The sequence below is a fragment of the Drosophila guanche genome, unplaced genomic scaffold (assembly GCF_900245975.1).
Source record: "Drosophila guanche unplaced genomic scaffold, DGUA_6, whole genome shotgun sequence".
Taxonomy (NCBI): Eukaryota; Metazoa; Arthropoda; class Insecta; order Diptera; family Drosophilidae; genus Drosophila; species Drosophila guanche.
In genome coordinates, this window is record NW_022995748.1 from 6090899 (window position 1) to 6103973 (window position 13075).

A 13075-nucleotide genomic window follows, 5' to 3' on the forward strand; every position below is an offset into this window, starting at 1 on the left:
TGCGTGGCACAACCCGTTTGCCATGGAAACCCCTTTTGTTCCAGGAAAAGTTAAGCCGATGCAGTTGCTAATTTGAAGGAAAAATGAGTTTTCATTTAATCAATGGGGGGGTTGTTGCTCAGCACAGCCTCCTCACCTTGCGAGAGTGCGGAAATGTGGTGGTTGAAAGGGTTGTCGTACAGGTAAATTTGTGTTCTATGCGGTACATATGTACATCTATATATATGTTTGTAGTTTATACATAATTATAGCTTATCAGATTAGTACAATTTCCTTTATATTCCTACAAAGAGCTCTTTGAATTGTATAAAAACACCAATGGGAGGGATCACGTTAAAAGTCACGAAATAAATCACACAGCAGCCAAACTTTGTTGACTGCTCTGAGGGAAAGTTATTTTGCCAGCTGACAAAAGCAGGTTGGCATGACTCAGTCGAGTTTGCTAGCATTCCATGACTGACACAGACTGCTCTAAACCGGGTTGGCCCGATTTAACCCGGCAGCGTATGTGATTTGTTTTGTAAACATTTCAATAAAAGGAAATCCTGGAAGCTAGCTAATACTGTGGAAAACTGATAATCAATCATAAACCCTTTATCCACCAGTGGGTATTTAAAATCGATAAAGAACTGTATACAACTTTAAGATTATTGGGGCAGCGAAAGTAAAGTCTACCATGTGTTTTTGGTATTGAAAGAGTAGATTGGGTATAAAAGTTGACAAAAAATTGTATTCTGTGTTCATGTGTTTAAATGGAGGGTCACTCAGTGGGCTAAGTTCGTTTCATTCGTCGGTATATTTTGGTATATTTGGTATCAAACGATAAATGCGGCCACACCGATCCCATTGGTGCGCCTTTTATTTACTTAATTTTGTACGAAAATGTTGAAAAACATTTTAGGTAAATCGAGGCAGGTGTGGACTCCACTGGCACGTGGTCTGTCGAAGACCAGCACCCAGAGCAATGTAGCCGCGGAGTCTGTTGTCACTGCCAGCACCACAAAGCCGGCGACACTGATATTGCCTCAGGATTATGCCGAATGTGCGCCCTTAAACAGGAACGCCACACGCCAGGCATGGATCGAGAACACCGATGCAGTGGCCGAGCGCAAGGTGGGTCTGATTGAGCTCCATCCGGATGTGTTTGCGGCGCAGCCGCGTGTGGATGTCATCCAGGAGAACGTCGAATGGCAGCGAAAATATCGTTATGTAAGTATGGCCAATACCAAGACGCGAGCGGAGGTGCGCGGCGGCGGCAGGAAGCCCTGGCCGCAGAAGGGCATGGGCCGTGCACGACATGGCTCCATACGTTCGCCATTGTTCAAAGGCGGCGGCGTCGTACACGGACCCCGTTCGCCCACCACTCACTTCTACATGCTGCCGTTCTACAAGCGCGTGATGGGACTGACCTCAACGTTGAGCGTGAAGCTGGCCCAGGACGATCTGCACATCATTGAGAACGTGGACATACCCACCAAGGATGCACAGTTCATCAAGGATATAATAGCGGAGCGCAATTGGGGGCTATCGGTGCTGATTGTGGACAAGTGAGTGAAGGAAACGAGCCACAGAAAATATTTGAACTAATTTCGTGCATTTCCAGAGATTTCATGTTCCCCGAAAACATTTGCTACGCCACCGATGAGCTGGGCTATGTGAATTTGATGCCTGCATTTGGTTTGAATGTTTACTCCATGCTGAAGCACGATACCTTGGTCCTCACTGTGGATGCCGTCAAGCATTTGGAGCAGCGTCTCCTCTATCAGCTGCATCGGAATGATGCCACCAGCAAGGGCGGCAAATTCAAGCTAGATCAAGTTTAAACGTTAACATTTAGTCGTTTTATTCGTAATGTAACTAAGTTTGATGCCAGAAAATGCATTGTTAGCCGACGGGATTTATTGTTGAGCTTGCTGTTTGGGTGCAGCCGTGACCAGCGGGTCTTGGTCCTTCTCTGAGACGAGTATCTCACAGGCTCCCTGCAAGAGTTCGCCAAGTTTCGGCGCAAACACGCGCAGGAATCCACGCTCCGAGTTGCTGTGATTGCAGAGCAGCACTGAGGTGCCATTGTGATTGAAATCCAGCACTTCGTGATGTGACATCTCGCCCGTGATGATGGCATCGGCCTGGATGCCGCGCAGCACTGAAGCACCCGAGCCCGCACAGATGCCCACAGAGCGCACAACAGTCTTTGATTCATGTCCCACGGCCAATGCCAGGTGCACATTGTTCTCGATGTGCAGCTGCAGGGCCTCAACCAATTGGGAGACTTCCATTTTCGTCTCGATCAGCCGACCCGAACCAGTGCCGGGCTCTGCACCAAACTCTGGGATCAACGGACGAATGTTTTCAATGGCCACGGCCTGAGCCAGCCAATCGTTGACGCCGCCGGACTTCTTATCCCATGCTGTGTGTGGCGAATACAAGGCTATGGAGTTGGCCAAGCAGGCAGCCACCACACGCTCCTTCCAGTTCGATTGGGTGATTCTGGTCAGCGGCTTGAAGATTGGCGGATGGTAGCTTATGATCATCTCCACCTGCTTCTGCAGGGCTTCCTTCATTACGGGCTCCGTGAGATCGTTGGTCAGCAGTATTCGCTTCACATCCCGCTCCTTGTGCGGCTCAATCAGAAGTCCAACGTTGTCCCATTTCTCGGCCAGCGAAATCGGCGCAAAGGCTTCCAGTTCCTTGACAACTGCCGCCAACTTGCGACCACTGCAACTGCTCATTTTTTTCAAGGTACTAGCAACCGGTAGCATATATAGAATTTGGAACTAGCAACAATTTTAATCAAACTTTTTAATTTAAGTGCTAAACGATAAAAAACTGTTAAACACTGGTCAAGTTGCCGGTAGTTTTTGCTTTACATAATTACATCGACATTATATTGTAAGCAATCCTATAAAAGAAAGTCATGAAAGCTAGCCAGTCTCTTGCAGAATTGATTGATAAATTGGATAAAATTGTAGCTATTTCGCTCAGATTCCGAGCTAGCTAGTAATATTAAATAGAAAATCAAAGTCGTGGAAAAACGAATTAAAATTGCGATATATTTGCAGTATATGTAAGTGTGCACGCATTTTTTTGGGTATATTTCTGTGGGATTTCTGTGACCTTATTGAACCGCAGAAATAAGGAGAGAAAGAGAGGAACTGCTGACCTAATCCTCTCTTTGGCATGTGACCGCAAGGTATGAAAAACAGGTAAAAAAGGGACGACCTTTTCAAAGCTCCCACCTTTTCGCACCTGTAGAAACGATCCCTAATAGTGCATGCGAGAGCGGTGACTAGTTAGACGACAATGATGATTTTTTCATCATTATCCGGTGTTCATTAGCAAAATATAGGAGTAATTACAATGTAAATACCGGAGTCTAGTCCCAATTATGTTGTAAATATAGAAGAACGGCCTCCCAATCCACTCCGAGTTCATTCTAATATTTACCAATGCTCGCGTTCCCTTTCCCTTTCAGAAACAAAATAAGATTTCTTTTCCTCTTTTGATGCGCGCGCACTTTTTCAAAAATGTTCAATGAGATCTTTACATGTCTCTTCAAGTAACATACATTTACATGCTGAACACAAGCTTCCAGAGGATGTGATTTGAATGAACAATTCAAATACAAATTTGTAAAATATAAGGTTATAAAGTAAACAATTCAATAAAAAGAAGTATTTATAATAAGCAAAATTAAGTCTTTAATCTGATTAAATGATTCTTTTAGCATAAAAAGTCTTTACAAGCTAGTAAAATCAAATGGAACATCGAATTCGTGGAATATGATTAAGATTACGGTATATTTACGGTATATTTCAGATATTTTTACGGTATATTTTTAAAATGTGAACATATATTTTGATATATTTTTGATGGTTGTGAGGTATATTTCAACGAAAATCCAGCGGTCACACTGGAGAAATCAAAACAAAAAAAATTTTGAACACGTCGGACGGCTATGCGCGCGCGAAACGCGGTCACGAAACGTGTGAATATTGTCGAATTTTCGAATATTGAAAACAGTACAGCGCGCAGCGTATGTGAAGCAAAATAAATGAAATCAGAGTGCAAAGCAAGGAAAAGGAAGACCCAAAACCCCACCGAGGTGCTCGGACGGCGAGTCGTCGTCGCGCGTTTTCTTACGCCGTGGGAGTCGAAATCAGACTCGCGCGCGTGTGTTTCTGTGAGTGTGTGTGTGCCCGTATGTTAATGAAGTAAATAAATATTGGAGCTGAATAATTGGCCAGATATTTCACTGATGTAAATATAATGGAGTGATTACCACTAACAAGTGCGCCATAGAACAGGGAAACTGCATAGGGAATCGGGAGTGCGGCGTGCCAATTGTCAAAGACAAAATGGCTGCATTTCAACGCATTTAATGCCCGCTCTGCAGCAGCAGCAGCAGCAGTGGCAACAACAACAACGTCAAAAGCATAGGCACAGGCGGCAGGCAGCGTAAAGAAGAAGTGTATAAAGAGTCGTGGACGAAGAAGAAGAACTGGTGGCGTTAAAGGGAAGAGGAAGAAGACAGCCACAACAAAACAGAGTGCGGGGCAAAGGAAGAGGAAAAAATAAATTTAATTAGTTGTATATTTGTTAGTATTTTTATGACTGAAAATTGTGCTACAAGTTGAATAAATAGGGAGAATAATCACTAATATTTCTTAAATCCGAATGTTGTTGTACATTTACTTTTTATGACTTTGTGTTTGGTTTTGCTTTTTATTTGTTTTGTTTTTTTTTCTTCCACAAAATACCAGCAACAATAATTCCACTTAATGCATTTTTTTTGCGTTTGCGCCGCAACTGGCTGCTCTCTCTTTTACGCTCTCGCTGTGTTTGCTCTGCCTCTGGCTTTGCTCGCTTTGTTGTTGCGCTCGCTCTCTGTTGTTACGTTTCCTCTTTATTCTCTCCTTTTTGGGTTTGCTCTCTCTCTCTCTCTCTCTTGCACTGCCTGCTCTTTGCAGCTGCGCCGTGCGTCAGAATTGGCCCTTTTGCATAAGTGCGAGCGAGAGTCCAATACAAACTGTTTCTTTGTGTGTGTTTTGATTTTGTGTTTGTTTGTTTTCAAGCATTAAGTTTGGGTTTGCCCTCAAAATTAAAAAAAAAAACTTAATAATGTTGAGCAAAAAACAGCTGCTGAAGGACTGAAAAATTGTGTAAATCTACTAAGTAAAAAAATCCCCGCTTTGTGTCTTTCCAGCAACAGTAAATCCCAAAACAAAATAAACACATTTAATTAAAAATTTTAATATTAAAAATAAGCAAAAAGTGTTTTGTTTTTGTGTTCAGTTTTTATTTATTTTAAAATAAATATAGAAAAGAGTGCAAAAAAAATAAAAGAATAAAAGACTTGGTGCCCGATCCGTGTGTGCCGATGTGTGAGTGCTAAAACTGGTTAATGGCGGGGCACCGGAAAATTCCCCATTGAGCCAGTCATCCCAAGAGCCCCACAAAAGTTGCCGAAAGTCCCGAAAATAGAGCATACTGCCACAAGAGTTACGTGAAAATTTCCACTCCCACAACCAACAACAACAAAAAAACAGAGAATCTGTTGATTCCTCCCCTGCAACCACATTGGATCCCAGTCGCTGCATATAATGTCCTCAAAATGTGCTTTTCACATTGCATTCGTGTCGATCATTTTCATCATCATCGTAAATGGTAAGCGTCGCCGCTTATGAAGTGGTATTAAAATTAATTTTGAACACATTTTTATCTGGGATTCTGTTCTTCTTTAAGGTGTATTTCAGAAATAATCTCACCAAATAAAATTAAAATAAAAAATGAGACGAATTTTGAAATGAAGTATTGTTATGCTGAGGATTACCAATGTTATTTCACAATCTTAACATAATAATCATTTCGCACTTGACCCACAATTGTACAACAATCAGTTATAGAAGAAGATTAACCATAATACAAGACGCATAAACACAAAAAATAACATTGAAACAAATGGCCAGTCAGGCGGAGAAACAAATTTAACATTTTCACCCCACCATAAGACCCCAACCAATAAAGCGTAGAAAATATAATTACCCTCTCCTCGGGGGGAGGGTCTAAATGGCTTTGGGTCTGCCACAATTTTGTTTCTCTTATCATTTTAGTGTCCCGTTTTGGATAATTGTTTTTCCCCCCAACTCAATGCTCTTTCGGAAGTGGAAAATCCGCAAGAAACTCTTTAATTCCAACTGTAGTTTGGCTTCGTTTCAAGCGTGTTTTATTCGCTTGTTGAATCGTTGCTTACCGGCAGGTGTCAAGGTCCGCCCCCCCCTGCCTAACAACCGGTCTCTAATAACAACATATAAATACATACATACATATGTATCTGTGTATGTACCTTTGTATGTATCCTACTAATTTATTTCAACAGAGTAAACTCATTGTTAAACTCTGAGAAAGAGAGAGACCCAACAGAGCAGTGAGTCATGAAAATGTCGAGGAAGCCGAATGGAATCATCAGTTTTTATGGTGAAATTTGTTGCTTATAAAGAGCTGGAATATAAATACAAGAAATGCAATGTTCATTTCTATTAAATAATTAATTTCAGTAAAACTAAAGCTATTCCATCGGCTAGAATGCCTTCCGTTGCGAGAATTCTTTTATAAACGATTCATATCTTTTCCAAACTGCTCTGCTTTTTTCCTTCACCCTTACTCTGCTGATGAATTTTCATTACCTTAAATTATGTCTTAAAGGAGACAAAAAATATACTTACATAAATTAATTATGATATTTTGTATCTGTTATGCCAGAGTAAAAATGGTAAAATTTCATCTATATATTTCAGTAATTTCAAAAGTCACTTTAACTGATTTGTTTGTTGCCCAAAAAGATGCCTTGTACTCGTAGGTTCAACATTACAAAACACAACGCAAGGGCAGGGCAGGGTAGGGCCTCTCAGCAGCAGCTCTTAGCTAATTAGCCAACGTCGAGCCAAGAAGCAGAGGCCAAAACGAGGAAACGAAAACTGGTTTATCCACTTGGCCACTGGCCGGCTAATCTGACAACAAAGAACCAACAGAACACAAGAGAAAGAGAACCAGGGAGAGAGCGGGCATAGAGAAAGAGAGAGAGAGAGAGGGACAAAATTGCGACAAGTTTTTGTGTGTTTGTTTTTAGTATTTCAAAGCGCAAGCAAAAGCAAAAGAAAAAAGGTCAATGTCTTGGCATTATCTGTTTTGTCTGGGCTACAAAAAAAACTCATATAAAAAGAACCTTATAAATCATGCAGAATGTATCTGTGTGTGCAACAGATACAATCGGAACGAAAAGTGACTCCCTCTCCCTCTCTCTGCCTTTGCTTGTCTGCCATTATCGTCGCCCTCGAAGCCACAAACGGAAGCGCAACAAATATATGAGGGCAAAAAAGTTGCTCTTTAGAGCAACAGTTTTGAGATACAAATAAAATAAACAGATACACTTGCAGATAAAGATATATTTAGAGATAAAGACAAGAGATACATGTACGAATAACGATTACAAATTAGGTCGATACAGATAAGTCTACGAAAAACGATTTAGAAAGAGGTACAGATAAATTTATAACTAGGAAAAAAGATCGAGGCACGAATACAGATTTAGATAAATATGTAGATAGTGTTAAAGATGATTATCTAACTTCACAGATACGAATGAAGATACACAGCGATAGATTTTGAGCTACACTTCCATCCAGATAGAAATATAGAATTAAATATATCTCGAGTAAAGAAAAAGATAAGGAAACAGATTAAGATAGTTCCACACGCACGAATGATAAGAAATAATAATAAAAACAATTTAAATAATGATTAAGCTATCGATGCAGATAAAGCTACAGCAAAAGTACCTATAAAAATAACTTTAAAACTAATTTATATTATCTTAGACTTTTTTATTTTCATTAAACATTTACTTGTACGCCTCCCAATTGGCCAGCGCCTACTTTAGCCTGTACATACACAGTCTCGCATGTCACAGATGTTCTCCAATTATTCTGACCTCCCGGCTCCACGCGATAATGCATTTATTGAGTCAGAGCTATTTTTGGCGTCTTCATATTCGTGTTATTGATAAGCGCTGCCCTGACATTTTTCTCAAGTAAATTTTTGTTCTACTTCCAAGCCAAATTGGCCATAAATCACATACATATGCGGAGGAGAACGTGTAGGATTGGTGGGCCTACAATCCATGGGGGGAGCATTTATGCAATTTTCTTATTCTTTTTTATTTTTTGCTTTATTTGCGGTACGTGCCAAGTGCAAAAGCTGGCTGCAAAATAATGAAGCAGCCTCTCAGTCAGAGATGTCAGCTGTGTCGATGGCCAATGAAAGTGGGAGAAAATGAAGCTCTTGATCTCCAAATTATTATTTATATTGAAGTTTGGATTATAATCCAACATCTCCCAATCTGTGATGAGAAAAATATAAAAAGCGAATTAAAAATAAATACGCTTATAGTTTTTGTTTATTAATCAAAAATCGGCATGGATTTGAATGCATTTCATGGAACGGATTTCCCACAATAAGAGTGGTCTCGAAATGTGTTAGAGATGACCCACATATGCCATAGCTTTTACACGTCGGCTATCCCCATTCAGTTGATAGATAGACTTGCTGTGAGTCCTGTATTTGGTGTCGTATCTGCCAGTTACAAATGTATCTCCCACAGCGAAATGTGTTACACTTGTCATGAATGTGCTTCTGACATTTATTGTTTGCCAAGAGCCAAAGCCACACATACGCATTGGGAAATATAAAAATAAAAAGAATATATGCATTCCATATACATATGAACACGTATCGGGTAAATCCCTTAAGCTGCGGCTGAATCAGGCACTTCAAATTGATGAGTAGCTTTAATAAGAGGGCGTGACACTGACTCTTGACGCTCATTCTGACTGTGGATGTAAATTGCTTTCTAGGGGAGCTGCTACTGCGAGTGGCAGGTGCGCAGATAGATGGGTTATGGGTTACCACATCTATTCCGCTGGTATCCCCCCATGTCAGCTTGAATGTGTGATGTGGAATGTCTCTTTCTTTTTTGGGTGTAAAGGTTATACAAGTTAACGGGGAATAGGTAGAGTTTGATACCAAAAGTGAAGCAATGAAAACGAAATTGAAAGAAAATAAAAATGATAAAAAATATAAATAAATAAATTGAAAAATATCGGAAGTATAATAAAACATTAAATAAAAAACAAATTGAATAAAACAGGACAAAACATTTAAATTTTGAGATGAAACAGGTGAAATGTTTCTACTGAAGAAGATCCGTACGGATTGTAGGGAACTCACGGCTAAAAAGTAGGAGAGATTCAACAGTGGATTTAATTACTGTCCTGCTTAAATAAAAGGATTGACATATCAATATATTTTAATATAATTTAAGATATATTTTTCCTTGACTTAATAGTTTATTTTTTTCCAGTAAGAGTACAAAAAGTGAGAGCTCTTATTTAGATACTTTCTACATATATATTTTGTGAACATCTTTCAGTGTAGAGGCTTCATATAGTCGGATTCATATGAGTGTCTGCCGTAATTCAATCAAAAAGCCAACTTCGTGGCTAACTAAAAATCCGCTGGAATTGGATTTTATGAGAGAATTATGCTGCCTCATTATGCCAAATGGCCTAAATAACAATCAAAGCGGGAATCTTGGCCCACGACCCTCGAGAAGGGGGTGGTGTGTGGCGGCGTGGAATTTAATTAAATTATTAAAGTTGTGCGGTAAGCCACAGAGATACAGTGGATATAGCGTGGGCTACAGGGGAAACTCGTACATAAACAACGAGACTACCGCCAGACAAAGGCATAAAAACTTTTCTTTTCTCCTCTTTTTTTGTTTTTGGAAGCATAAACAAAGCGAGCGCCACGGCGTAGATACATTATGCACAGACGCAGGCTACAGATACAGATCCAAGATACACGCCAGCGGAAATAAAAAGGAAAAGCGGAGGAAAAGCAGCAAAGGGAGAGAACCCTCGAGAGAAGAATAAGATGGTCCGGGAAGACGGCAGTCAAAGCACATTTTCGTGTCGGCATTCGCTTTTCGCATTCGCATTTCACATTTACATTCAAGTGCAGACTCACATTTATTTTGGCTCGAAAGGGCACCAAATTATGTGCATATATGTATAGGGATACTATGGTTACTTATACAGACACGGAGTTACATTTATGTAGCGCCCGAAAGGTGCTTTTCGCCCCCAAAAGAACCATTAATAAATGTATTATGTGATTTTTCCATTTAAAGACAATTTGGCACCAAATAATAGTTACCATTTGGCATTGAAAACTTATGCATTATTCGCTGCTTTCTCTGCTTGAATATTTATAAATATAAATGAATATTAGAACTATTTTATTTATTTTGTATTAATTTCTACCCAATTCTTATTCCTTTTTTGATACATTTTCATTTTTTTTAGTTTTTTAATAAATGTTCAAGCGATTTCTGTATCTGTATTTTCTCTGGCATTTGGCAGGGCAAACAAGTATTCGGCTTTCCCGTTCCACTCCGTTCTGCCCATTCTTCTTCTTTAGTCTTCTGCCTTTATGCGTTTTTCCACTTTGTCTGTTTCGCAATTTTCTTATTGTTGCTTCCTGGGTAAAGGGCTCTCTTTGTGGGGGGGAAAGGTCGATGATGGGGAGGCATTTGCTTTTATTTTTATTTTGTCTACGCTTTGCCACAGAAGTCGACATTTTTATGCTGCACGGGGCTCATTGGAGCATCATCCAAGAGAGCCATCCATCCCTTTCGAGCGCTCCCCCGACAAAGTTGATTTTCATTAGTTTTAATGCTCCTCATTATGCTCCCGTTCGTATCTGTGTCTGTTTCTGGAATCCCTGTCTATCTATGTATCTGCTTTCTGTGTTCCCTCTGGCATCTGCCTTACAAGCGCACAGACTGTGCGCTGCCAATAAAGGAAAAAACTTTTGTGGTCAGAAAAAGAGTTGGTGTCTGCGTGTGGTATTTTGATATGCAGGGCAATGTTTTTACCCGCAAAACGAGTTCCACAAAAATATACTATGTGGCTTGTACTTCCATCATCTGAATTACCATCCCATAGATACATTTTTGTGCACTATAAATAAGAGTAGTACCTGGTACTAGAGGCGTTACTTTTTTAATTCCCTTAATGGCCTTGATATTTATTTTGCTTCGAAAAAACACACCCGAATATCTGTTGATTTATGCATCCAAAAGAGGTAGCCCATGCCGCCCATGGTAAATGCAAATGCAAATAAAGTTGAAAGCGATTTTTCGGACTTATTTTTTTTCAGTTTGTTTTTTTCGAACCAGCAGCCAACAAAAATCAAAAATATTTTCACCAACAGAAGACGAATAAAATGAAATAAAATAAAATATTAACAACTTTGTGTGTAGTTCTATGGAGAGAGGAAATACTGTCTGGTAAGAATATTTTTCCCTCTATTTGATGGGCAGAAAGAATGTTTCATGCAAAATTCGTTTTAATAGAGCAAAACTATCTTCGAATATTACGTGTATATCATACACTAATTGCCTTCTGCTTTGCTTTTTCTCTGTATATAAAATGTGATATTTGAAACCACAAAAACCCCACTCCAAATCCCAGCCAACATCCCACATCCCACCAGCTGCTGCTGTTGGAACAGCGAGGGTAGTAATCCAGTTTCTCGACCTCATAATTTCTCCGGCCTTCGATGGTCCCTGGTTGGAACATGTGTGACCGTTGCGCCCCAAGCATTAAAGTCACTCGCCAGCGCACAGCGACACATGAGACTCGCAGAGCGGATTCACATTTCATAACACAGAACACATACCGCAAGCCCACGACAGACATTCGAGAGGAACAAAGGAACAATTACTTACAAGTTGGTCAAAATGTTCCAAGGCTTTGCTGTTATTAATAAGAATGAAATTTTAGTGCTTTTCGTCTCCGTTTCGTCTGGGTTTAATTGCCTGGAACATTCGATTTAATCTGTTAGAAATTTAAACAGAATTGGGGGTTTGTTTGTATTATTATTATTATTAATATTGGAAATTCCTCGAACAAAAATCGATATATCGACAGCGCTAATCCACTGCAACAGCGAAAACTTTATCGAGTCATTATATATTCGCATTGTTTTAAATTATTTTGGAAGCGGCAGGCAGGCAGACAAATAAATGCAAATGTAAATCCGCCAAAAATCGGATTCGGTTTCGTATACGAAATGCCGGGGTTTCATTTGTCCATCCGTCGACAGTGTGGAACTCCGATTAACGCGAAATAAAAATAATGTAGAAATGCGAATCGAAAAATCGAATTAAATAGTCAGTCGAAGGGAATTTCCACAAACAATGTGAAACCAAATTGCAGGCATCAGGAAATATATTAATTCCTTTACTCAGTGTTTTTTATTTGGTCAAAACGATTACAGAACAAAAGCCATAAAGTAAATATACGATAGGGGGGTGAAAGGGGTTAGGGCTCGCTGTATGTGTATGTCTGCATGCTTCAGTTCATTTAAATGTGATTTATGTATGTGCGCAGCACAACGAAAAAGGGAGCACCCACGCCATTTACATAGAAAATGAAACGAAAGTGTAACGATCTGACTGGCATTTCCTGCAAAAAGTGCGTGGAGTTCATCATGAGCATCATTATAATCATCGTCAGCCTCGTTACACATGCAAATTGCTTGGGTCTTGGGTCAGGGCAACATTAACAATAGATCTCCGTACTGGATCTCTAATCGCAAAAGAATAATCTTGTGCAAGGGTGATGGCCGCTGCCCAATCCAAATGGCCCTCGGCAAGGATTTATATGGTTCGCTGACGTTCCATGTAGTAGATTCCATTAAGTTTGTAATATTATTGCTGTAGTTTTGTTACTCACATCACAATAAATGTATGAATTCTTTTTTAATTTAATGTAATTTACATTAAATAATATATTATGTGAACAAGTTAATATTTATATTAAAAGCCTGCCCATAAATCTCATTGCTTGGGTCAGAAAACATCAAGAAATTCATTAGTTCTTTAATTCAAAGTTTCTTCACTGAGTATAACTAAGAAAAGGGCTAATTAAAATAGTTTTGCGATAACTGCTTCAGA

The 13075-nt window shown here is 39.6% G+C and overlaps 3 protein-coding genes across 8 annotated transcripts in view; 2 read left to right on the plus strand and 1 right to left on the minus strand.

The window, feature by feature from the left end:
* The first annotated feature begins 850 nt into the window (after positions 1-850).
* LOC117584376 (39S ribosomal protein L4, mitochondrial) lies at positions 851-1869 on the plus strand. Its single transcript, XM_034273219.1, has 2 exons — positions 851-1547; positions 1604-1869. Exons 1-2 carry the CDS (start codon positions 883-885, stop codon positions 1821-1823), a joined length of 885 nt encoding a protein of 294 aa, XP_034129110.1. The 5' UTR covers positions 851-882; the 3' UTR covers positions 1824-1869.
* LOC117584377 (NIF3-like protein 1) lies at positions 1814-2786 on the minus strand. The gene has a single exon (XM_034273220.1). It carries the CDS (start codon positions 2757-2759, stop codon positions 1899-1901), a length of 861 nt encoding a protein of 286 aa, XP_034129111.1. The 5' UTR covers positions 2760-2786; the 3' UTR covers positions 1814-1898.
* A 2518-nt stretch (positions 2787-5304) lies between these two features.
* Positions 5305-13075, plus strand: part of LOC117584822 (disintegrin and metalloproteinase domain-containing protein 10) — a 93479-nt gene continuing 85708 nt past the window's right edge. For 5 of the 6 annotated variants that reach the window (XR_004573875.1, XM_034273946.1, XM_034273947.1 and 2 more), the window contains exon 1: positions 5305-5664. Coding sequence is in view for 4 of the 6 variants with exons in the window: in XM_034273946.1 (XP_034129837.1) it covers positions 5601-5664 (64 nt within the window). In the remaining 2 variants the exon portion in view is untranslated. The remainder of the gene's footprint in view (positions 5665-13075) is intronic. The other variant, XR_004573874.1, reaches the window with a different exon arrangement.